The 27,393-nt window shown below is 42.1% G+C and overlaps 1 protein-coding gene across 1 annotated transcript; it reads left to right on the top strand.

The window, feature by feature from the left end:
• On the top strand, nt 1–27,393 carry FLOT1 (flotillin 1). The gene is made up of 13 exons (XM_053722036.1): nt 1–155; nt 2,317–2,362; nt 7,269–7,344; nt 7,462–7,552; nt 15,087–15,230; nt 15,398–15,517; nt 17,744–17,839; nt 18,429–18,581; nt 18,997–19,178; nt 19,785–19,830; nt 19,941–20,078; nt 20,188–20,352; nt 26,654–27,393. The coding sequence occupies exons 2-13, from the start codon at nt 2,317–2,319 to the stop codon at nt 26,684–26,686; spliced, it is 1,290 nt and encodes a 429-aa protein (XP_053578011.1). The 5' UTR covers nt 1–155; the 3' UTR covers nt 26,687–27,393.

Here is a 27,393-nt window from a genome sequence, read left to right as displayed (position 1 = left end):
CAAACGGGGGATGGTAAAGGGTGGAGTTGGGTGATAGAGAGCAAGGGATAGTAAAAGGAAGAGAAAGACAGAGAAAGGGAAATATTTATTAAAAAAAAAGGAATAAATTAACAGCAGCTGCAGGAGGACTGAGTCACAGCAGGAAGATCAACAAGGTGATATATTTCTATATATGTATATTTATTGCTTTCTGTGTCTGATAGTTCTTAGACTGGGTGTATATAAATATCTATATACTAATAAAATAGGGAGAGATGTGAACATATTTATGGCTCATTAAATACTTGGGTGTATTGCTGGGTGTGTTGGGCAGTGACATCTGCAGTGATGGGTGTGTAACATAAATAGATATATTAGTGCAATTATCTCTATACAGTGAAAGTATATTACATAACATGTCTGTCTATAATGCATACATTATAATTCATTTATGTGCATGCATTATATATGTGTTTATATACACTTATACATAGTATATAGTATTTGTGTCATTTATGTAGCCTAAATGCATTTTAAATAAATATAAACCCATTTAACATGAGTGTCTTTGCTCAGAATGTCTAGGTATTGGCTTCTGTTTTAGAAGCTTGGAGACTGCTGGCTTTGGGGGAAGAGAAGGCTGCACGTTGGGAAAATTAAGGAGACGCTGAGATGGTTAATAAGAGGGAAGGAAGGTGTAGGACAGATAACATTGTATATACAGGTGCTTGCAGCAAAACTACTTGGGGAAGCACTCTGTGAGACAGCGGCGTAACCTGGTATACAGTTGAGGGAGCTACGGGCACGTAGACAGCTGGTGGGGGGACTAGCTGGCCGAGGGGTGCAGGCAGACTGCGAGACAGCTGGCCGGTGGGGTGCAGGCAGACTGCGAGACAGCTGGCCGGTGGGGTGCAGGCAGACTGCGGGGCAGCTGGCCGGTGGGGTGCAGGCAGACTGCGAGGCAGCTGGCCGGTGGGGTGCAGGCAGACTGCGGGGCAGCTGGCCGGTGGGGTGCAGGCAGACTGCGGGGCAGCTGGCCGGTGGGGTGCAGGCAGACTGCGGGGCAGCTGGCCGGTGGGGTGCAGGCAGACTGCGGGGCAGCTGGCCGGTGGGGTGCAGGCAGACTGCGGGGCAGCTGGCCGGTGGGGTGCAGGCAGACTGCGGGGCAGCTGGCCGGTGGGGTGCAGGCAGACTGCGGGGCAGCTGGCCGGTGGGGTGCAGGCAGACTGCGGGGCAGCTGGCCGGTGGGGTGCAGGCAGACTGCGGGGCAGCTGGCCGGTGGGGTGCAGGCAGACTGCGGGGCAGCTGGCCGGTGGGGTGCAGGCAGACTGCGGGGCAGCTGGCCGGTGGGGTGCAGGCAGACTGCGGGGCAGCTGGCCGGTGGGGTGCAGGCAGACTGCGGGGCAGCTGGCCGGTGGGGTGCATGGGGAGCAAGCTGTGAGAATATTTTCTGGGGTGAGCATTCTTTCAGTTTGCTGACAGGGGGGAGGGCATAGGCTGCAGAAGATTAGAGTGCTGTAAGACTGTTGGTGGGAAGTATGCTATGAAAATATTTGATAGAGGTGAGCATTCTGCAAGACAGATGAAGTGAGAACCAAACACTGCTCAGTTACAGTTTGAGGAAAATGAATATTATAGGTAGATATTCTGTTCTGAATGCTGTTCACTGTGACAAAATACAAAACACTTTCATATGTATGAAATTGCATTAATACGTTTTTTGTTTGTTTTTTGTTTTTCTAGCATAAAAATATGCCAGCTAAGGCAATTTTAAATTTATATATTACATAGTGAAAAATAATCTTTTGTACTCTGCTAATACTAAAGTCTCTATTCCTCACTAGCTGAAAGTGACAACATCCTATGGAAAGGAACAAGCCTTTAAATCCTGAACACATTTTTTTTTTTTTTTGAACTGACAAATCAGTTTTTCTATTAAAAAATAAATAAAAAAAAAAAACAAACAACAAAGAAAAAAAAGAATGTTGTGTCTTTTTTTTATTTTTTATTAAATCACCACTGAATCTTACACCCTGAAAAATCAGATCATAACCACATTATTTAATTCTTCTGTTCTGTAAATGATTTCCATCCTGACCTTTACCAAATAACTAACAGTATTCTGTACACATGACACAAGATGTCTCCTGAGCAAAGAGGAAGTTTTGCAACATATCTGGTTTTCCACAATTTGATAAAGCAGAGGGCATTGAATAGTCAAGTGATTGTGCAGACTGTGTATCTGTGTATAGTTATCTCGTGTATATAGAGTGTAATAAGTATTGTGACTCTCTTACATACATCTTATTGATTAATTCCTTACTATCTTATCATTAGATGGTGTTCTATACGTGTGGACCAAATGAAGCCATGGTTGTATCAGGTACAGCATCAGTGCCAGCCTTCCCCTAACACACACACACACTACTACACCATGACATATATACACAGCACAGGTACAGTGCAGACAGCAGCAGTGCCATTTCCCCCCTCACACACACTACTACACCATGACATATATACACAGCACAGGTACAGTGCAGACAGCAGCAGTGCCAGCCTCCCCCTCACACACACTACTACACCATGACATGTATACACAGCACAGGTACAGTGCAGACAGCAGCAGTGCCAGCCTCCCTCTCACACACACTACTACACCATGACATGTATAAACAGCACATGTACAGTGCAGACAGCAGCAGTGCCATTTCCCCCCTCACACACTACTACAACATGACATGTATACACAGCACAGGTACAGTACAGACAGCAGCAGTGCCAGCCTCCCCTCACACACACACACTACTACACCATGGCATGTATACACAGCACATGTACAGTACAGACAGCAGCAGTGCCAGCCTCCCCCTCACACACACTACTACACCATGACATGTATACACAGCACAGGTACAGTACAGACAGCAGCAGTGCCAGCCTCCCTCTCACACTCTACTACACCATGACATGTATACACAGCACAGGTACAGTACAGACAGCAGCAGTGCCAGCCTCCCCCTCTCACACACTACTACACCATGAAATGTATACACAGCACAGGTACAGTGCAGACAGCAGCAGTGCCAGCCTCCCCCTCACACACACTACTACACCATGACATATATACACAGCACAGGTACAGTGCAGACAGCAGCAGTGCCAGCCTCCCCCTCACACACAATACTACACCATGACATGTATACACAGCACAGGCACAGTGCAGACAGCAGCAGTGCCAGCCTCCCCTCACAGACACTACTACACCATGACATGAATACACAGCACAGGTACAGTGCAGACATCAGCAGTGCCAGCCTCCCCTCACACACCGCTACACCATGACATGAATACACAGCACAGGTACAGTGCAGACAGCAGCAGTGCCAGCCTCCCACTCACACACACTACTACACCATGACATGTATACACAGCACAGGTACAGTGCAGACAGCGGCAGTGCCAGCCTCCCCCTCACACACACTACTACACCATGGCATGTATACACAGCACAGGTACAGTGCAGACAGCATCAGTGTCAGTCTCCCCCTCACACACACTACTACACCATGACATGTATACACAGCACATGTACAGTACAGACAGCAGCAGTGCCAGCCTCCCCCTCACACACACTACTACACAGCACAGGTACAGTGCAGACAGCGGCAGTGCCAGGCTCCCCCTCACACACAATACTACACCATGACATGTATACACAGCACAGGTACAGTGCAGACAGCGGCAGTGCCAGCCTCCTTCTCACACACACTACTACACCATGACATGTATACACAGCACAGATAGCAGCAGTGCCAGCCTCCCTCTCACACACACTACTAGACCATGACATGTATACACAGCACAGGTACAGTGCAGGCAGCAGCAGTGCCATTTTCCCCCTCACACACACTACTACACCATGACATGTACACACAGCACATGTACAGACAGCAGTGGTGCTAGCCTCCCCCTCACACACACACACTACTACACTATGACATGTATACACAGCACAGGTACAGTGCAGACAGCAGCAGTTCCAGCCTCCTCCTCACACACACAACTACACCATAACATGTATACACAGCACAGGTACAGTGCAGACAGCAGCAGTGCCAGCCTCCCTCTCACACACACTACTACACCATGACATGTATAAACAGCACAGGTACAGTGCAGACAGCAGCAGTGCCATTTCCCCCCTCACACACTACTACAACATGACATGTATACACAGCACAGGTACAGTACAGACAGCAGCAGTGCCAGCCTCCCCTCACACACACACACTACTACACCATGGCATGTATACACAGCACATGTACAGTACAGACAGCAGCAGTGCCAGCCTCCCCCTCACACACACTACTACACCATGACATGTATACACAGCACAGGTACAGTACAGACAGCAGCAGTGCCAGCCTCCCTCTCACACTCTACTACACCATGACATGTATACACAGCACAGGTACAGTACAGACAGCAGCAGTGCCAGCCTCCCCCTCTCACACACTACTACACCATGAAATGTATACACAGCACAGGTACAGTGCAGACAGCAGCAGTGCCAGCCTCCCCCTCACACACACTACTACACCATGACATATATACACAGCACAGGTACAGTGCAGACAGCAGCAGTGCCAGCCTCCCCCTCACACACAATACTACACCATGACATGTATACACAGCACAGGCACAGTGCAGATAGCAGCAGTGCCAGCCTCCCCTCACAGACACTACTACAGCACAGGTACAGTGCAGACATCAGCAGTGCCAGCCTCCCCCTCACACACAATACTACACCATGACATGTATACACAGCACAGGCACAGTGCAGACAGCAGCAGTGCCAGCCTCCCCTCACAGACACTACTACACCATGACATGAATACACAGCACAGGTACAGTGCAGACATCAGCAGTGCCAGCCTCCCCTCACACACCGCTACACCATGACATGAATACACAGCACAGGTACAGTGCAGACAGCAGCAGTGCCAGCCTCCCACTCACACACACTACTACACCATGACATGTATACACAGCACAGGTACAGTGCAGACAGCGGCAGTGCCAGCCTCCCCCTCACACACACTACTACACCATGGCATGTATACACAGCACAGGTACAGTGCAGACAGCATCAGTGTCAGTCTCCCCCTCACACACACTACTACACCATGACATGTATACACAGCACATGTACAGTACAGACAGCAGCAGTGCCAGCCTCCCCCTCACACACACTACTACACAGCACAGGTACAGTGCAGACAGCGGCAGTGCCAGGCTCCCCCTCACACACAATACTACACCATGACATGTATACACAGCACAGGTACAGTGCAGACAGCGGCAGTGCCAGCCTCCTTCTCACACACACTACTAGACCATGACATGTATACACAGCACAGATAGCAGCAGTGCCAGCCTCCCTCTCACACACACTACTAGACCATGACATGTATACACAGCACAGGTACAGTGCAGGCAGCAGCAGTGCCATTTTCCCCCTCACACACACTACTACACCATGACATGTACACACAGCACATGTACAGACAGCAGTGGTGCTAGCCTCCCCCTCACACACACACACTACTACACTATGACATGTATACACAGCACAGGTACAGTGCAGACAGCAGCAGTTCCAGCCTCCTCCTCACACACACAACTACACCATAACATGTATACACAGCACAGGTACAGTGCAGACAGCAGCAGTGCCAGCCTCACACTCACTATAACACCATGACATGTATACACAGCACAGGTACAGTGCAGTCAGCAGCAGTGCCAGCCTCCCCCTCACACACACTACTACACCATGACATGTATACACAGCACAGGTACAGTACAGACAGCAGCAGTGCCAGCCTCCCCCTCATACACACTACTACACCATGACATGTATACATAGCACAAGTACAGTGCAGACAGCAGCAGTGCCAGCCTCCCCCCCCCCCAAACGCACTACTACACCATGACATGTATATACAGCACAGGTACAGTGCAGACAGCAGCAGTGCCAGCCTCCCCCTCACACACACACACTACTACACCATGACATGTATACACAGCACAGGTACACGGCAGACAGCTGCAGTGCCAGCCTCCCCTTCACACACACACTACTACACAATGACATGTATACTCAGCACAGGTACAGTGCACACACACACTACTACACCATGACATGTATACTCAGCACAGGTACAGTGCAGACAGCTGCAGTGCCAGCCTCCCCTTCACACACACACTACTACACAATGACATGTATACTCAGCACAGGTACAGTGCACACACACACTACTACACCATGACATGTATACTCAGCACAGGTACAGTGCAGACAGCTGCAGTGCCAGCCTCCCCTTCACACACACACTACTACACAATGACATGTATACTCAGCACAGGTACAGTGCACACACACACTACTACACCATGACATGTATACACAGCACAGGTACAGTGCAGGCAGTAGTAGTGCCAGTCTCCCCCTCATACACACACTGCTACACCATGACATGTATACACAGCACAGGTGCAGACAGCAGCAGTTCCAGCCTCCTCCTCACACACACAACTACACCATAACATATATACACAGCACAGGTACAGTACAGTACAGACAGCAGCAGTGCCAGCCTCCCTCTCACACACACTACTACACCATGACATGTATACACAGCACAGGTACAGTGTAGATAACAGCAGTGCCAGCCTCCCCTCACACACACTACTACACCATGACATGAATACACAGCACAGGTACAGCACAGACAGCAGCAGTGCCAGCCTCCCCTCACACACACTACTACACCATGACATGTATATACATCACAGGTACAGTGCAGACATCAGCAGTGCTAGCCTCCTTCTCACACACACTACTACACCATGACATGTATACACAGCACAGGTACAGTGCAGACAGCAGTGCCAGCCCCTTCACACACACACACACACTATCACACCCTGACATGTATACACAGCACAGGTACAGTGCAGACATCAGCAGTGCCAGCCTCCTTCTCACACACACTACTACACCATGACGTGTATACACAGCACAGGTACAGTACAGACAGCAGTGCCAGTCTCCCCCTCACACACACTACTACACCATGACATGTATACACAGCACAGGTACAATGCAGACAGCAGCAGTGCTTGCCTCCCCCTCACACACACTACTACACCATGACATGTATACACAGTACAGTTTAGACAGCAGCAGTGCCAGCCTCCCCCTCACTCCTATCTCTGTCCAGGGTTTTGTCGCACTCCTCCTGTGATGATCGCCGGTGGTCGCGTGTTTGTCTTGCCGTGTATACAACAAATACAGAGGTGAGTCAGATCTATAAAACGTGAATGATCCTTTTGACCATATAGCTCCTGTCCTGCACAAGTAATGACCCTTTATTATTCTGCATAACTTACAGATATTATTGTTTAACCACTTAGGATCTCACTGAACACACTGACACTAAATGTGAAGAGCGAGAAGGTTTATACCCGTCATGGGGTGCCTATCTCCGTCACTGGCATTGCCCAGGTAAACCACAATTCCGGAAAAAATCTCCTTTTGCCTCACTTTCCTCCACACATTCTCCTCATTTTTTTGCTATCAAACCCGCTTCCTCATCCTTTTGCAGTCTTTATTTTTCTGCTTCTCTTAGTCCTTTGTGTCCTCTTCTAATTTTCGCTATTGTGTCCTTGTCCTCCCCTCCTATCATCATCCTTTATCACCTTCTTCCTCCCATTTGTCCACCCCCCACCTTCTTGACCTTCCTTGCTTTTTAGTCTCATTCTCACCCATAACTTTTTTCCTTGCTCCAATTTTTTTATACCCCAATATCACCCTTCTCATGCGTTGCTCTTCATCCTGCACTTGCCAACCTCCCAATCTACTCGTCAACTTTACTTTTCTTCTCAAACTACCCCCACATACTATCTACGTTTTACTTTCTTCTCTCTTTAACCTTCCCACCCTACATTCTTCCTTGACTTTTCTTTTTCCCTTCTTCCTCTAATATTTCTACACCACACATGCCCTCCTCCTCTTTTACGGACTGATGATCAAAAACTTGCCGGCATGTGGGGGATATAACACAATGGATTTTTTTTTTAGAACTTCTATTTTAATTTTTATGCAGAACTCTGCATAGTGAGATAAACCTCTCTCAAGGTTAAATTGTTTGTAACATTTTGGGAGACATCTCACCGTACTGACAAAATATCTTCGATCATCTCACCTGAGCGGAGAACTTTAGTTTATCAACCCTTTATTGTCTTCTTCTTTTACTCATCCTGTCCTCCATGCTTACCCTCAACCTCATTCTTCCTATCAAACTCACACACCACTTAATTTGGGATTTTCATCCATCCTCCTCTTTGTCCTACTTCAGTCATCTTCACCTCTCCCTTCCTCTTCTCTCTTCCTCTCTCATGTTTGTAGCTTTCCTTTTCTTTTGGCATTTCATCTCTTCTTTGTTCCCGTTCACCTTTCTCTCCCTTTCTTCTTCTGTTCTTTCTTCCAATAAGCCAGATTTGCTCTCTCCTTCTGTCATTGTCCTTTTTCTTATTTTATCCTTCTTACTCTTACTATCATCCTCCATTCTCCCCCCAACCTTACTCTTCCTCTCAAAGTTTCCTCGAATATTTTCTATTATTCTTTTTATCATTCCTTCTCCTCCTCTTCTATCCTGTCCTCTCTTTGGGCTGTTTTTCTCTCGTTTGTGAACACCACACCTTCTTGCATTGTCTTACTATCTTTGTTTCTCCTTTTTTACTTTTGTCATCCATTCATTCTTTCCTTAAAGGGACAATGAAGTCAGTATTAACTTTTATTATTTTCTTTGTTTTCTTCGTACCCTTTTCTTTCATGTAATTGGCAAGAGTCCATGAGCTAGTGACGTATGGGATATACAATCCTACCAGGAGGGGCAAAGTTTCCCAAACCTCAAAATGCCTATAAATACACCCCTCACCACACCCACAATTCAGTTTTACAAACTTTGCCTCCTATGGAGGTGGTGAAGTAAGTTTGTGCTAAGATTTCTACGTTGATATGCACTTCTCAGCATTTTGAAGCCCGATTCCTCTCAGAGTACAGTGAATGTCAGAGGGTTGTGAAGGGAGTATCACCTATTGAATGCAATGGTTTTCCTCACGGGAGATCTATTTTATAGGTTCTCTGTTATCGGTCGTGGAGATTCATCTCCTACCTCCCTTATTTAGATCGACGATATACGCTATGCTGTTTGCATTTTTTTCCCTTTCCTGAAGCTGCCATATAAGGAAATTGATAATTTTGCTTTATATGTTTTTTTCTCTTACATTTGCCTCAGATGTCTCAGAAACCACTGTTGGAACCCTGCTGCCTGATAACAGTTCTACCAAAGCTAAGTGCATTTGTTGTAAATTTGTGGAGATTATATATTCCGCTTTGGTATGTAATAGTTGTCATGATAAGCTTTTACATGCAGAGAATGTGTCCATCAGTAATAGTACTATGCCTGTTGTTCCTTCAACATCTAATGTACAAGATATACCTGTGAATATAAAAGATTTTATTGCTGATGAGATTCAGAAGGCTTTGTCTGCCATTCCGCCTACTAATAAACGTAAAAGGTCTTTTAAAACTTCTCATAAAGTTGATGAAATTTCTAATGACCGACAACATACTGAATTATCCTCATCTGACGAGGATCTATCTGATTAAGAAGATCCTTCCTCAGATATTGACACTGACAAATCTACTTATTTATTTAAAATGGAGTATATTCGTTCCTTGTTAAAAGAAGTGTTGATTACATTGGATATTGAGGAAACTAGTCCTCTTGATATTAAAACTAGTAAACGTTTAAATTTTGTTTATAAACCTCCTGTGGTTACTCAAGAGGTTTTTCCAGTTCCTGATGCTATTTCTGATATGATTTCTAAGGAATGGAATAGGCCTGGTACTTCTTTTATTCCTTCTCCAAGGGTTAAAAAAATCGTATCCTTTGCCAGCAGTTAGATTGGAGTTTTGGGAAAAGATCCCCAAAGTTGATGGATGGGGCTATTTCTACTCTTGCTAAACGTACTACTATTCCTATGGAAGATAGTACTTCTTTTAAAGACCCTTTAGATAGGAAACTTGAATTTTATCTAAGAAAAGCTTATATATATATTCTGGTCATCTCCTCAGGCCTGCCATTTCTATGGCTGATGTTATAGCTGCATCAACTTTTTGGTTGGAAAGTTTAGCGCAACAGGAAACGGATCCTGATTTGTCTAGCATTGTTCGCTTGCTTCAACATGCTAATCATTTTATTTGTGATGCCATTTTTTATATCATCAAAATTGATGTTAAATCTATGTCTTTAGCTATTTTAGCTAGAAGAGCTTTTTGTCTCAAATATTGGAATGCTGACATGGTATCTAAGTCTAGATTAGTATCTCTTTCCAAGGTAATAAGTTATTTGGTTCTCAGTTGGATTTGATTATTTCAACAGTCACTGGGGGGAAGGGAGTTTTTTTGCCTCAGGATAAAAGACCTAAGGGTAAATCTAAAGCTTCTAACCGCTTTCGTTCCTTTCGACAAAATAAGGAACAGAAACCTAATCCTTCCCCCAAAGAATCTGGTTCCAATTGGAAACCGTCTTCAAGTTTGAGTAAATCCAAACCATTTACGAAACCAAAGCCAGCCCCAAGTTTGCATGAAGGTGCGGCCCTCATTCCAGCTCAGCTGGTAGGGGGCAGATTAAGATGCTACCAAAACATTTGGGCAGATTCTGTTCAAAATCATTGGATTCAGTGTATTGTCTCTCAAGGGTATCGAATTGGATTCAGGAGGATCCTGTGAGAAGGTGTTTTTTCTCTCACGCATCCCAGTAAATCCAGTAAAGGCTCAAGCTTTTCTGAAGTGTGTTTCAGACCTGGAGCTTTCAGGGGTAATCATACCAGTTCCGTTTCAGGAACAGGGTCTGGGGTTTTATTCAAATCTATTCATTGTCCCAAAGAGAGAAAATTCTTTCAGGCCAGTTCTGGATCTGAAAATTTTGAATAGTTATGTAAGAGTGCCAACTTTCAAAATGGTGACTATAAGGACTATTCTGCCTTTTGTTCAGCAAGGGCATTATATGTCCACAATAGACTTACAGGATGCATATCTTCATATTTTGATTCATCCAGACCATTATCAGTTTCTGAGATTCTCTTTTCTAGAAAAGAATTACCAATTTGTCGCTCTTCCGTTTGGCCTAGCAACAGCTCCAAGAATCCTTTCGAAGGTTCTCGGTGCCCTACTCTCTGTAATCAGATAACGGGGTATTGTGGTATTTCCTTATTTTGACGATATCTTGGTACTAGCTCAGTCTTTACATTCTGCAGAATCTCACACGAATCAACTAGTTTTGTTTCTTCAAAGACATGGTTGGAGGATCAATTTGCCAAAAAGTTCTTTGATTCCTCAGACAAGGGTCACCTTTTTAGGTTTCCAGATAGATTCAGTGTCCATGACTCTGTCTCTTACAGACAAGAGACAATTAAAATTGGTTTCAGCTTCAGTCTCAGTCATTCCCTTCAGTGGCTATGTGCATGGAAGTTTTAGGTCTCATGACTGCAGCATCGGACGCGATCCCCTTTGCTCGTTTTCATATGAGACCTCTCCAGCTTTGTATGCTGAACCAATGGGGCTGAACCAATGGTGCAGGGATTATACAAAGGTATCACAATTAATATCCTTAAATCCCAATGTTTGACTCTCTCTGACTTGGTGGTTAGATCACCATTGTATAGTTCAAGGGGCCTCTTTTGTTCGTCCAACCTGTGCTGTGATCACAACAGATGCAAGTCTTTCAGGTTGGGGATCTGTCTGGGGATCTCTGACAGCACAAGGGTTTGGAAACCTCAAGGAGCGAGGTTACCAATCAATATTTTAGAACTCTGTGCTATCTTCAAGGCTCTGTTGAAGAGAGAACCATTCATTTGTTTTCAGACAGACAATATCACATCTGTGGCATATGCCAATCATCAGGGTGGGACTCGCAGTCCCCCAAGCCATGAAAGAAGTATCTTGAATACTTGCTTGGGTGGAATCCAGCTCCTGTCTAATTTCTGCGATTCATATCCCAGGTATAGACAATTGGGAAGCGGATTATCTCAGCCATCAGACTTTACATCCGGGGAAGTGGGCGCTCCATCCAGATGTGTTTTCTCAGATTGTTCAGATGTGGGGTCTTCCAGAAATGGATCTGATGACTTCCCAGGTACCTGTCTAGGTCCAAGGATCCTCAGGCGGAAGCAGTGGATGCGTTAGCAGTTCCTTGGTGTTACCAACCTGTTTATATCTTCCCGCCTCTAGTTCTTCTTCCAAAAGTGATTTCCAAAATCATCATGGAACAATCGTTTGTGTTGCTGGTAGCTCCAGCATGGCCTCACAGGTTTTGGTATGCGGATCTTGTTCGGATGTCCAGCTGCCAATCTTGGCCACTTACATTAAGGCTAGACCTTCTGTCTCAAGGTCCGTTTTTCCATCAGGATCTCAAATCATTAAATTTGAAGGTATGGAAATTGAATGCCTAGTACTTAGTCATAGAGGTTTCTCTGACTTAGTGATTAATACTATGTTACAGGCTTGTAAATCTGTTTCTAGGAAGATTTATTATAGCGTTTCATGGTGTTCTTCTCATAAATTATCCTGGCATTCTTTTAGAATTCCTAGAATTTTACAGTTTCTTCAGGATGGTTTGGATAAGGGTGTGTCTGCAAGTTCCTTAAAGGGACAAATCTCTGCTCTTTCTGTTTTACTTCACAGAAAGATTGCTAAGATTCCTGATATTCACTGTTTTGTTTAGGCTTTGGTCCGTATCAAGCCTGTTATTAAATCAATCTCTCCTCCTTGGAGTGTTAATTTTGTTTTGAAGGCCTTACAGGCTCCTCCTTTTGAGCCTATGCATTCTTTGGACATTAAACTACTTTCTTGGAAAGTGTTGTTCCTTTTGGCCATCTCTTCTGCTAGAAGAGTTTCCGAATTATCTGCTCTTTCTTGTGAATCTCCTTTTCTGATTTTCCATCAGGATAAGGCAGTTTTGCGGACTTCATTTAAATTCTTACCTAAGGTTGTGAATTCTAACAACATTAATAGAGAAATTGTTGTCCTTTCTTTGTGTCCTAATCCTAAGAATTATTTGGAGAAATCCTTGCATTCTTTGGATGTGGTAAGAGCTTTGAAATATTATGTTAAAGCTACTAAAGATTTCAGGAAGACTTCTAGTCTATTTGTTATCTTTTCTGGTTCTAGGAAAGGTCAGAAGGCTTCTGCCATTTCTTTGGCATCTTGGTTAAAGCTTTTGATTCATCAGGTTTATTTGGAGTCGGGTCAGGCCCCACCTCAGAGAATTACAGCTCATTCTACTAGATCGGTCTCCACGTGGTGGGCTTTTAAGAATGAAGCTTCAGTTGATCAGATTTGCAAAGCAGCAACTTGGTCTTCTTTGCATACATTTACTAAATTCTACCGTTTTGATGTATTTGCTTCTTCGGAAGCAGTTTTTGGTAGAAAAGTTCTTCAGGCAGCTGTTTCAGTTTGATTCCTCTGCTTATGTTTTAAGTTTTTTTTCCTTTCATTTATGAGAAAAACTTATTTTTTTGGTTGTGGATTTAATATTCTCAGCGGAAAATGGCTGTTAATATTTTATCCCTCCCTCTCTAGTGACTCTTGTGTGGAGTTGCACATCTTGGGTATTTCTATCCCATATGTCACTAGCTCATGGACTCTTGCCAATTACATGAAAGAAAATATAATTTATGTAAGAACTTTCCTGATAAATTCATTTCTTTTATATTGACAAGAGTCTATGAGACCCACCCTTTTTATGGTGGTTATGATTTTTTACTCCTTTCTTTTTCACCCCACTACTTGGCTATTCGTTAAACTGAATTGTGGGTGTGGTGAGGGGTGTATTTATAGGCATTTTGAGGTTTGGGAAACTTTGCCCCTCCTGGTAGGATTGTATATCCCATACGTCACTAGCTCATGGACTCTTGCCAATATGAAAGAAATTAATTTATCAGGTAAGTTCTTACATAAATTATGTTTTTTTTTTTTTAAATACTTGGGTAGGTTCAGGAGCAGCAATGCTCTACTGGAAGCTAGTTGTTGATCGGTGGCTGCACATATATGTTGCTTACCCAATGTGATCAGCTAGCTCCCAGTAGTGCAGTGTTGTTCCTTCAACAAAGGATACCTAAAGAATTAAGCAAATTTGATAATAGAAGTAAATTGGAAATGTTATATAGAAAGAGAAGCATTCAGCCAAGATCGAACAGCAGCTCAGATTGTTTTATGGTGTTACCACCTGGGAGCAGCCTCGTTTAGCTCAATTGTGCCTTTCACAGAGGAGAAATTTTGCTGAAATAGATCGGTCTGATAATGCCTAAAAAGGATAGTCCTGTCCCGAAAAATACCAGGCAATCCTCTGAAGAAGGAAAATGGCAACCCCAGACAATTGTTTCGGCCTTCTGTGGGCCTCGTTAGTGAGGTGCAGCCATATCCCTCTAGAGGCTGGACTGAACTTGTTAGGCTGGATCAGACTGATATACTTCATGAAAGTACACTTCTCTTTCTGTATATTAACTAAAAAAATTTGTAAAATTGTATGCTCTATCTAAATCATGGAAGAAAAAAATGTGGGTTTCCCTCCCTTCCCATTCTTATCCTCAATCATACTCTTTGTCTCTAATTTCCACTCAATTACTTTTTAGCTTTGCTTTTCTTGTTCTTATTAATTGTTACACCTGCCATCCCTTCTTCTTTTATTACTCTCTCCTCCCTACGCTCAAACTCACTTTTCCCCACTCATCTCCCACTTACATTTTATCTCCCCTTTCCTCCTTTCCTTAACCCATCCATCCTTTGACTATCTTATGTCCTCCAGAAGACCACCTAGATCATCACTTCATCATTCTTGATCCTTCTCCTCCCATACCGCACTCTGCTAATGGTTTTTCGTCATTCCCACCTCACCTTCCTCATCTCACTCTCCATTGTATCCATCAATATCCTTCTCAGTTATTTAATTTTTCATGCTCATCCCCAACAGGTGAAAATCCAGGGGCAGAACAAAGAAATGCTGGCTGCTGCCTGCCAGATGTTCCTGGGGAAGAGTGAAAATGAGGTGGCCCATATTGCCCTTGAGACACTGGAGGGCCACCAGCGAGCTATTATGGCTCATATGACAGTGGAGGTGAGTCTGAAAGAAAGTAGTTTTTTTTTTTTTTTTTTTGCCTCGCTCTCGTTTCCTCGCTCTCGTTTCCTCGCTCTCGTTTCCTCTCTCTCTTTCTCTCTCGTTTCCCACTTGCCTGATTTATTTCCTTTTACCTTTCAATACTTTATTCTTCTCTTCCTTCCCAGGAAATCTACAAGGACAGACAAAAATTTTCAGAGCAAGTGTTCAAGGTGGCCTCGTCTGACCTTGTTAACATGGGTATCAGTGTTGTTAGCTACACGCTGAAAGATATCCACGATGATCAGGTAAGGAAATGGCTGCTGAAGTCAATGGTGTTCGGTTAAGTTATCTGATATGCATACAAACTTTTTCTAAAAGTTAAAAGCATTTTTGCAATTTACACATTCACAAAAATATTAAATATATAATGCAATAGTTAAGGTTGTTCTCCCAAGCAGGATATATGTAAACGTATGCCACTCCTGATTGGCTCATTTGCTGCGTCTTTTTCACAAGCGCCAATTCACTGCTTGTGAAAGCACAACTTTTACCCTGACTGCATCTATTTTATATTGTCCTTCGCTACTTCTAAAGCCATAGACTATATCTTAATCTGCTCTGCTTCTGCCAAAACCTCTTGTTGCAGTCCCCCCCCCCCCCATCAAAAATGGCTGCTTTTTTTAAAATGCCAAATTCCAAACCTCTCCATAGTATTTTTTTTATAATATACAGGGAGTGCAGAATTATTAGGAGGCAAGTTGTATTTTTGAGGATTAATTTTATTATTGAACAACAACCATGTTCTCAATGAACCCAAAAAACTCATTAATATCAAAGCTGAATAGTTTTGGAAGTAGTTTTTAGTTTGTTTTTAGTTATAGCTATTTTAGGGGGATATCTGTGTGTGCAGGTGACTATTACTGTGCATAATTATTAGGCAACTTAACAAAAAACAAATATATACCCATTTCAATTATTTATTTTTACCAGTGAAACCAATATAACATCTCAACATTCACAAATATACATTTCTGACATTCAAAAACAAAACAAAAACAAATCAGTGACCAATATAGCCACCTTTCTTTGCAAGGACACTCAAAAGCCTGCCATCCATGGATTCTGTCAGTGTTTTGATCTGTTCACCATCAACATTGTGTGCAGCAGCAACCACAGCCTCCCAGACACTGTTCAGAGAGGTGTACTGTTTTCCCTCCTTGTAAATCTCACATTTGATGATGGACCACAGGTTCTCAATGGGGTTCAGATCAGGTGAACAAGGAGGCCATGTCATTAGATTTTCTTCTTTTATACCCTTTCTTGCCAGCCACGCTGTGGAGTACTTGGACGCGTGTGATGGAGCATTGTCCTGCATGAAAATCATGTTTTTCTTGAAGGATGCAGACTTCTTCCTGTACCACTGCTTGAAGAAGGTGTCTTCCAGAAACTGGCAGTAGGATTGGGAGTTGAGCTTGACTCCATCCTCAACCCGAAAAGGCCCCACAAGCTCATCTTTGATGATACCAGCCCAAACCAGTACTCCACCTCCACCTTGCTGGCGTCTGAGTCAGACTGGAGCTCTCTGCCCTTTACCAATCCAGCCACGGGCCCATCCATCTGGCCCATCAAGACTCACTCTCATTTCATCAGTCCATAAAACCTTAGAAAAATCAGTCTTGAGATATTTCTTGGCCCAGTCTTGACGTTTCAGCTTGAGTGTCTTGTTCAGTGGTGGTCGTCTTTCAGCCTTTCTTACCTTGGCCATGTCTCTGAGTATTGCACACCTTGTGCTTTTGGGCACTCCAGTGATGTTGCAGCTCTGAAATATGGCCAAACTGGTGGCAAGTGGCATCTTGGCAGCTGCACGCTTGACTTTTCTCAGTTCGTGGGCAGTTATTTTGCGCCTTGGTTTTTCCACACGCTTCTTGCGACCCTGTTGACTATTTTGAATGAAACGCTTGATTGTTCTATGATCACGCTTCAGAAGCTTTGCAATTTTAAGAGTGCTGCATCCCTCTGCAAGATATCTCACTATTTTTGACTTTTCTGAGCCTGTCAAGTCCTTCTTTTGACCCATTTTGCCAAAGGAAAGGAAGTTGCCTAATAATTATGCACACCTGATATAGGGTGTTGATGTCATTAGACCACACCCCTTCTCATTACAGAGATGCACATCACCTAATATGCTTAATTGGTAGTAGGCTTTCAAGCCTATACAGCTTGGAGTAAGACAACATGCATAAAGAGGATGATGTGGTCAAAATACTAATTTGCCTAATAATTCTGCACTCCCTGTAGTTTCTGACATGCGAACAAACCCAAATGAAAACTGGCACCCCTATATATACTGCAGGTCACTCAGCTTTCCTCAGACCTGCGACTGCTCCTGAACTGACTAACCATTAGCTGACAAGGTTAATTGGTCACAATATGGCCGCTGACTGTTTTTCATTACTAGTTGTATGTTTCCTTGAAAATTTCTGTGATTTTAGTGCCTGCTGTCCACATGTTTATGATTTTCCATCCCTTAGGATTATCTTCATTCTCTCGGAAAAGCGAGGACGGCGCAAGTACAGAAAGACGCAAGAATTGGTGAGGCAATAGCCAAGAGAGATGCAGGAATCAAGGTAAGATGTGCAGGAATTTACATTGTAGGAAAGTTAGTGGTCTTGAAGGGACCGTGTACTGTAAAATTGGTTTCCTTGATAATGTGTTAACAATGACTAAGCCCATTTTGGTATATTTCATGACACCATTTCGCTGCCAAATGCAGTCATATAAAAAAATCCTTAACTTTGGAGTTCTCACTGAAATTATTTACATACCGCTTGTGCAGTCATAACACAAATGGTTGTAAAAGCTTCTCTGGGATCCCCTTTGTTCAGAAGTAGCAGACATGCATGGCTTTGCCATTGCTTTTTGGTAATTAGAAGTTTTCACACTGCTATCTGTGAGTCTTTATTGGAGTTTGTACAGGGTAGTGAACAAAATGTTTTGTCTTGCTTCAGATTATGTTGCCTAGCAGTCATCTACAGTAGTAACAGATTGCATGATAAGTCTATTACCTTTTTAATATTCGTAATAAAAATTATCAGTAGTTTTTGTTTAAAAAAAAGTGTTAGAGGGTCAACATAAACCATTTTGTTAAATAACTTACAGTGATTTAGATCTGGAAAAGTCAGGGTTACTTATACAGAAATGTGCTGTTTGTTGCAGGAGGCAGAGGCAATGCAAGCAAAGGTATCGGCTCAGTACGTTAACGAGATTGAAATGGCAAAAGCGCAAAGAGATTTTGAGCTGAAGAAAGCAACATACGACATGGAGGTGAACACAAGGAAAGCGGAAAGTGAAATGGCTTATCAGCTACAGGTAATGTGACTCCTAGCTGTTTTCTGTCTGTTGTCCTGCGGGGGTCTCATAGCTCCCTTCTGTCTGTGTCACCCTGCAGGGGTAGGGACAGATTCATAGCTCCCTTCTGTCTGTGTCACTCTGAAGGAGTAGGGACAGACTCATAGCTCCTGTCTGTCTGTGTCACTGTGTCACCCTGCAGGGGGAGGGGCAGACTCAGTTTCATTATGTCTTTGTCACTGTGTTACCCTGCAGGAGGAGGGACAGACTCATATCTCCCTTCAGTCTGTGTCACCCTGCAGGGGATGGACAGACTCATAGCTCCCTTCTGTCTGTGTCACCCTGTATGGGGAGGGACAGACTTATACCTTCCATCTTTCTGTCACTGCATGGGGGAGCAACAGAGAAATAACCAATTGTAGCCTTGTCCCAACAGGTGGCTAAGACCAAGCAAAAAATTGAGGAGCAGAAAGTTCAGGTGCAGGTGGTAGAGAGGACACAGCAGATCCAGTTACAGGAACAAGAAATATCCCGAAAGGAGAAAGAACTCGAAGCTATGATAAAGAAGCCAGCAGATGCTGAGCGCTTCCGACTGGAAAAGATTGCAGAGGCCGAAAGGTGAGAGAGAATATTACAGGATGGGAGCCGTAGAGAGACGGAGCGCGCAGAGGATGGGAGCCGTAGAGAGAGAGAGTGTGCATGCGCGCATAGAGAATGGGAGCCGTTGAAAGACAGTGCACAGAGCATGGGAACCATAGAGAGAGAGTGCGCATGCGCGTAGAGGATGGGAGCCGTAGAGAAAGAGCAAGCACTCGCAGAAAATCGGAGCGTATAGAGAGAGCGCGCGCGCAGAGGAAGGGAACCAGAGAGAGAGAGAGCGTGCGCAGAGGATGGGAGCAGTGGAGAGAGAGAGCAGCGGAATGGAACAGAAAGACAGATTAGGGCACCAAGATTAGTTAATGAGTAACCGAGGGGTTAGAGAAGTGATAGAAATGGAGAGGTGAGAGCGGGAAGATCTGATATACATTGTAATATAACTGAGATACTCAGTGTGACATCCCCTGTCTTACTATATTAGGTTTCTTTTTTTCACTCTCCCTCTCCTGCGTCTCACATTCTCTCATCTCTCTCCTAGTTATCTCTGATTGTGTCTCTCTGTCTCTTCGTCTATCTCGCTGTCACACATACTCTCTAATTTATTCTCGTATTCACTTGCTCCTACAGAATGAGGCTGGTCACCCAGGCAGAGGCGGAAGCAGAAGTTATCAGGGTAAGTCTGCGAGTGATAGAAGACCAGCCTTGCTTTGTTCATCCGTTCGTTCATATTCTTTTCACTTTTTTCTTTTTCTCATAACGTCCCGCTCTCACATTTGTTTGCAGGTGAAGGGAGAGGCTGAAGCTTACGCCGTGGAGGTCCGTGCAATAGCCGATGCCGAACAGATGGCTAAAAAAGCTGAAGCCTTCCAAGATTACCAAGATGCGGCTATGGTGAATATGTTGCTGGAGAAACTTCCTGAGGTAAGTGTTGGCTTCCTGTTCTTGCCGCTACTAATCTCATAACGTAACGTTTTTATTAATCCTCGAAGAGGCCATCACCTGCTGTAACTTCTTGCATCTCTTGTTTCAGGTAGCGGAGGAGATCACCAGACCCTTGATGCAAACAAAAAAGATTACAATGGTGTCCAGTGGGGGCAGTGAGGTGGGCGCTTCCAAGATAACAAGCGAGATGTTGGATATACTCAGCCGTCTGCCGGAAACAGTAGAGAAACTGACTGGCATCAGCATTAACCAGGTAATTGTGCTGCCATCTTTTATGCCAAATAGCCATCTCCTGTTTGTTGTAGGTCAGCGTCTCCTTTACTATTCATTCCTTACAAAAACGATTGTCTTCACAATTACTCATCCATTTCACATTTGCTGTCATATGATACAGGTGGCAGGGAAAATGGAAATAACTTTGAAATTTGCCAGAAAATATTCTACTACTTTAATATTATTCTTATTATACATTTTCTGATTATGCAAGTCTGCAGTATTTAACGGTCCTTTTTCAGCAGAGGAACATCTGCTTTTCAATAAAAAAAAAAATGCAATACACATTTTCAAAACCCTCTTTTAAATGCAGCAAAAGGATAAATAAGTCCTGTCCCTTTTGATAAGTTCCATACTGTTTGTTTGTCACACACAGCCGTCTGTGCAGCCTCTGGGGGAAAGAATAAAACTATGAATGTGTACAATAGTTTTTGTGCCTCGGGGAAAAAGCGTAACTGAACGTGTGCTTTGGGGGCTCCTCATGGGTGGTCGAACGAGATGGTAACGACTCAGAAGAGGGGAGAACAGTAGAAAGAGGGTACCCTGAAACCGTACTGAAATCTGACCCAGTGTCAGTGGCCATTTGTAGGAAATTATTCATGTGTTTAGTAGCCATAAATATATATGTGGTGCTTACTAATATATTGATCTGCTACCTCATGTATTAGGAAGTTGTCCGTCACTTCTTTAGGATATACTTATGGAGAGGAATAAATCGCATTTACACCTTTAGTATTAAAGGGACATAAAACCCAAAAATATTTCTTTTTACGATTCAGATAGAACATGCATTTTTGAAACCACTTTCCAATTTAGAGTCTATTATCAATGTTGCTTCATTCTCTTGGTATCCTTTGTTGGAGTAGCAATGCACTACTGGGAGCTAGCTGAACACATCAGTGAGCCAATGACAAGAGGCATATCGGTGCAGCCAGGCTAGGCTCCTGAGCCTACTTAGGTATGCTTTTCAACAAAGAATACCAAGAGAACTAAGCAAATTAAATAATAGAAGCAAATTGTAAAGGTGTTGCAAATCGTAACATTTTTGTGTTCTGTGTCCCTTTGCCCTCTCTACTGGCTCTTATGCACATCTGATGTCTTTCCTGTATGGCTGTTTTTAGGATGTTAAACACTTAGGCTGCGGCCTCTTTTTATCTGTGGTTATAAGATCGACAGAGAGATGAATTATGGGAAGTGTATTGATTAAAAGTTTGTTTTCAACTATCTCTCTCTTCCTTTTTTTTTTTCCTCTGTGATTTGACCCCAGGTGATTTGACTTATTAAAAGGACGTTAAATAAAATTAAAGGGACATGGAAAAAAATGAAAGACCCATTAAATACAGTAGAACTGCATAATCAACAGATGTGTAATACAAAGACAATGCAATAATATTTTATTTTGAATTTTAAATGATTTTTTTTTCTTCTAATGAATTTCCTAGTCCTGGGCATCACGCGACAGGCGTCAGCCAATCACAAATTCATATACATATATGAGCCGTGAACACTTGCGCATGTTCAGTAGGAGCTGCTGCCTCAGAAAGTGTGCACATAAGGCCGTGCACACTCTTCCAAGAATTAGCTACTGTTCTTTAAAAATTGTTTATTTTCTATTTTACTGACAGAGGCTTTAATCAGAATCCAACGACTTCAAGTAGATCTTGATATACTCAGGAGCGTGCACATGTCGAGCACTATTTAGCAGCTATGTTCGCTCCACTATATAATATTGTTGTAAACACTGTTGCCATGTAGTACTCAAGACACGTGCACACTCTTCAGCCTATCTAGGTATGCTGATAACAATTTTATTTTTAAAGGGATAGTCAAGTCCAATAAAAACTTTCATGATTTAAATAGGGAATGTCATTTTAAACAACTTTCCAATTTACTTTTATCACCAATTTAGCTTTATCTTGGTATTCTTAGTTGAAAGCTAATTCTAAGAGGTTCATATGCTAATTTCTTAGACCTTGAAGGCTGCCTCTAATCTGAATGCATTTTGACCACTAGAGGGCATTAGTTCATGTGTTTCATAAAGATAACATTGAGCTCATGCATGTGAAGTGACCTAGGAGTGAGCACTGATTGGCTAAAAAGCAAGTCTGTCAAAATAACTGAAATAAGGGGGCAGTTTGCAGAGGCTTAGATACAAGGTAATTACAGAGGTAAAAAGTGTATTAATATAACTGAGATAAGGAGCAGTCTGCAGAGGGTTAGATACAAGGTAATCACAGAGGTAAAAAGTATATTAATATAACTGAGATAAGGAGCAGTCTGCAGAGGCTTAGATACAAGGTAATCACAGAGGTAAAAAGTATATTAATATAACTGAGATAAGGAGCAGTCTGCAGAGGCTTAGATACAAGGTAATCACAGAGGTAAAAAGTATATTAATATAACTGAGATAAGGAGCAGTCTGCAGAGGCTTAGATACAAGATAATCACAGAGGTAAAAAGTATATTAATATAACAGATAAGGAGCAGTCTGCAGAGGCTTAGATACAAGGTAATCACAGAGGTAAAAAGTATATTAATATAACTGAGATAAGGAGCAGTCTGCAGAGGATTAGATACAAGGTAATCACAGAGGTAAAAAGTATATTAATATAACAGATAAGGAGCAGTCTGCAGAGGCTTAGATACAAGGTAATAACAGAGATAAAAAGTATATTAATATAACAGATAAGGAGCAGTCTGCAGAGGCTTAGATACAAGGTAATCACAGAGGTAAAAAGTATATTAATATAACAGATATGGAGCAGTCTGCAGAGGCTTAGATACAAGGTAATCACAGAGGTAAAAAGTATATTAATATAACAGATATGGAGCAGTCTGCAGAGGATTAGATACAGGGTAATCACAGAGGTAAAAAGTATATTAATATAACAGATAAGGAGCAGTCTGCAGAGGATTAGATACAGAGTAATCACAGAGGTAAAAAGTGTATTAATATAACTGAGATAAGGAGCAGTCTGCAGAGGCTTAGATACAAGGTAATCACAGAGGTAAAAAGTATATTACTATAACAGATATGGAGCAGTCTGCAGAGGCTTAGATACAAGGTAATCACAGAGGTAAAAAGTATATTAATATAACAGATAAGGAGCAGTCTGCAGAGGCTTAGATACAGGGTAATCACAGAGGTAAAAAGTATATTAATATAACAGATATGGAGCAGTCTGCAGAGGCTTAGATACAAGGTAATCACAGAGGTAAAAAGTATATTAATATAACAGATATGGAGCAGTCTGCAGAGGCTTAGATACAGGGTAATCACAGAGGTAAAAAGTATATTAATATAACTGAGATAAGGAGCAGTCTGCAGAGGCTTAGATACAAGGTAATCACAGAGGTAAAAAGTATATTAATATAACAGATAAGGAGCAGTCTGCAGAGGCTTAGATACAGGGTAATCACAGAGGTAAAAAGTATATTAATATAACTGAGATAAGGAGCAGTCTGCAGAGGCTTAGATACAAGATAATCACAGAGGTAAAAAGTGTATTTCTATAACAGTGTTGGTTATGCAAAACTAGGGAATGGGTAATAAAGGGATTATTTATCTTTTTAAGCAACAAAAATTCTGGCATTGACTGCCCCTTTAAATGACTTGCTCTATCTGAACCATGGAAGTTTAATTCTGACTTTTAATTCCCTTTAAACTTTCATAATTTGACCATACTATTTAAAAAAAAAAAATCCAATGTATTTATAAAATGTTATGTTTGTTGAAACTTTGTTCCTTTCCATGAGACTATACTGAGGTAGGTTCAGGGGCATGCACGTGTCTTAAACACTACATGTATAACATTGTTACATACATACGTGCACGTGTTATCCACCGCTTGTGCACTACAGCACATCACTAACACCAACCTGAAATGTGCATGTGTGGTCGGCTTTTCCTGTTGTTCAGAGGCAAATGACCTGATATTGCACAGCCGGTTTTCATGTGATCATAATACAGAAGAAATTGACTATGTGAAAGGTACAAGTAGCGTAAAAGAGACTACACCCTAAGTTGGCACATTCTGCTTTGTCATAAATTCTCTCTTTAAAGGGACATTGTACACTAGATTTTTCTTTGCATAAATGTTTTGTAGCTGATCCATTTATACAGCCCATCTGGGAGGGTTTTGTAACAATGTATGATTTTGCATATTTTTTAATAACATTGTGCTGATTTTCAGATTCCTAACCAAGCCCCAAAGTTACAGATGTATACTGATGTCTACAGATTCCTGCGGCTCCTGTTTGTGTAATAGGTCTTTTCATATGCAGGGAAGGAGGGGTCTGCTGTTTCTGTTTTCCCAGCCCCTTTCAGTGGGTGTTCCATCCTAACCTCATCAACGGTGCTAAACTGAGAGCTTCTAAGTACTTTTTTTTAAAAGGTTTTTATACTGGATTTTAGATCTGCATCTGTGCATAGTTTTCTTTATAGTAGTGTCTATTACATGCAGTTGTATGAAAATTGGTTTATACTGTCCCTTTAACACCTCCCTCCTGTCATGCTTCAGTAAAGACTTTTTTTTTAAATCGGATTAATTATGCGCTGGTGTTACTCCGGCCAAGATTCTTTTGCACAATTCAGCATTGTTCAGTTATTAAAGCGAATGTTGACCTGAATGGAAAGATCAGGCTGGCAAACTTTGTCCGTGTTTCCTTCCCTTTTAAAAAAAAAAAAGTTTAAAAATGTAGCTAAATTAATCTTAATTTTTTTTTGGGGGGGGGAAACATATAATAAAATTAAGTTTTCACTTTCACTGCATTTAATGTATTGTGTTATTCTCTTTTGCATAATCTAATATTTAAAGTTTTCCTTTATGATTCAGACAGAGAATACCATTTAAAACAACGTTCTAATTTACTCCTATTTTCCAATTTGCTTCATTCTTTGTATCCTTTGTTGAAGAAGCAGCAATGCACTACTGAGAGCTAGCTGAATGCATTGAGTCAGCCAATAGCATGAGGCATATATGTGCAGCCACCAATCGGCAGCTCCTGAGCCTACCCTAGGTATTCTTTTTAACAAAGGGGATACCAAGCTAACAAACCAAATTAGAAAATGGCAAAGTAGTCTAGCTGCAGACTGGAGCTCCACTCTAGACAGGAAACCTGTGACCTCCACTCACTCACATGTGACCTCCGCTGACTCTAGACAGGAAACGTGACCTACACTCAAAGCTTTTTTTTTTTTTTTTAAATCAACTTTAATGTAACAAACAACCTATAGACAATCATTCTGAAAACGAAACATTTTGCAGCTTTCTTGTTCTTCTTAATGTGCACTCAGTGGTTTATGCTGATTGTCATTTATAAGGTAACCACCACAACCACTAGGTTGTTTGTTACATTAAAGTTTTTTTTAAAAAAAAAAAAGCTTTGAGTGGAGGTCACATGTTTCCTGTCTAGAGTCAGTGGAGGTCACATGTTTCCTGTCTTGAGTGGAGCTCCAGTCTGCAGCTAGACCCTTCTTGAAAATGGAAGGAAATTAGAATGTTGCTTAAAATCTTGTGCTCTATCTGAATCATGAAAGAAAAAACTTTGGGTTTCATGTCCCTTTAAATGAAAGTAATTAATTGGAAATAACAATATAATTATACACAAAAAAAAATGCAAGATGTTAAAGGTCTTTTTGGGTAAAAGTAAAATTTCCTCTTCCATTTTTTTAAAGGGATACTAACCACTTTGAGATTGTAATATAAAATGTGTAGTAAAAGAGTGTTGCAATATATTTTCATTATTTATTTTGGCCCCTTTTCCTATTATTTTAATTCTGAAACATGTGCGCTTTTCACTTGTTAAAAATGTAAGTGCCGACTCCAAAATTAAAAGGACAGTGTACACCATATTCATATAACTGCATGTAATAGACACTGCTATACAGAAGAATATGCACAGATACTGATATAGACTTCCTGTATAAAACACTTTAAAAACTTACCTAGCTCTATTAGTGAGGTTAGGCTGGGACACCCAGTGAAAGGGGTTGGGAAAGCAGAAAGAGTAGACCCTACCCTCCTCCCCCTTCCCTGCATATGAAAAGACCCATTACACAAACAGTGGCAAGTAGGAGTCTGTAGACTTCAGTCTACATCTGATACTTTGGGGCTTGGTTAGGAGTCTGAAAATCAGCATGATGTTATTAAACAATAAGCAAAACTATACATTGTTACAAAAACACTCCCAGATGGGCGGTATAAATGGATCATCTACAAAATGTCTTTAATTATTCTCCATTATTATCTCTGTTAACAGATTTTGTTTATTATTTTCAGGCCGGGTATAAGAAGCCAGGACGCATGTCGTAATGTCCGAGGATTTCCTAGAAACCGTAGCGATCGATGCTATCAACTATCTATTAATGTTGTTTTCAACATGGAATCTGTTCCTGTGAATATTCTTCATGTTAGGCTCTTCGTTAGATTGTTATCATTTTATTGCCATAGTGTTTAATTTTTTTTACTGTATTTTATTTGTGTTGCTTCTGGGAATGCCATTGAGTGAATGGAAATCCGTATGCAAAAAACGCTTTTCACTCCCTATGTTGCATGCAGGACTGGACTAAATGCTCAAAATGAAATGGCTACCATGTGCCATGTGTCTGCGTCATCATCAAGCTTTCACCTACTAACACAAAATTGAAAGGGGCATTTTAGTGTAAAAGTAAAAACGCTTTAATTTCTTTAGCAGATATGGGCATTCGTTTTAGAAGTAAAACCTGCTATGTTGTTAAAAAGAAAGAGTTCCCTTTATTAAAGGGACATTAGAAACTAAACACATTTCATGCACCTTCTAATCATGGGTGCTGCCATATTGGAATCTAGGTTACACTGCAGGTATCTGAAGGAGCACCTCCCTCTAATCATGGGTGCTGCCATATTGGAACCTAGGTTACACTGCAGGTGCACACGTGAGAGCGCGTCGGCACTGGAATGTAGTGAAAACTAGATTTCATGTGTTTACCCTATTCTTATAGACTTTCGAATAAAGGTTAAGTTTTAACCTTGGAATTTTT

Source organism: Bombina bombina, chromosome 7 (assembly GCF_027579735.1).
Source record: "Bombina bombina isolate aBomBom1 chromosome 7, aBomBom1.pri, whole genome shotgun sequence".
Taxonomy (NCBI): domain Eukaryota; kingdom Metazoa; phylum Chordata; class Amphibia; order Anura; family Bombinatoridae; genus Bombina; species Bombina bombina.
Note: the sequence above shows the minus strand (reverse complement) of the source record. Positions and strands in the feature narration are given on the sequence as shown.

Excerpts from the sequence above, each read along its gene's own strand:
- FLOT1 (XM_053722036.1), top strand. The coding sequence starts at position 2,317 with ATGGTGTTCTATACGTGTGGACCAAATGAAGCCATGGTTGTATCAG. Across the intron at positions 15,231-15,397 it reads TGGCTCATATGACAGTGGAG|GAAATCTACAAGGACAGACA; the intron begins GTGAGTCTGAAA and ends CTTCCTTCCCAG. Across the intron at positions 19,831-19,940 it reads CGGAAGCAGAAGTTATCAGG|GTGAAGGGAGAGGCTGAAGC; the intron begins GTAAGTCTGCGA and ends ATTTGTTTGCAG.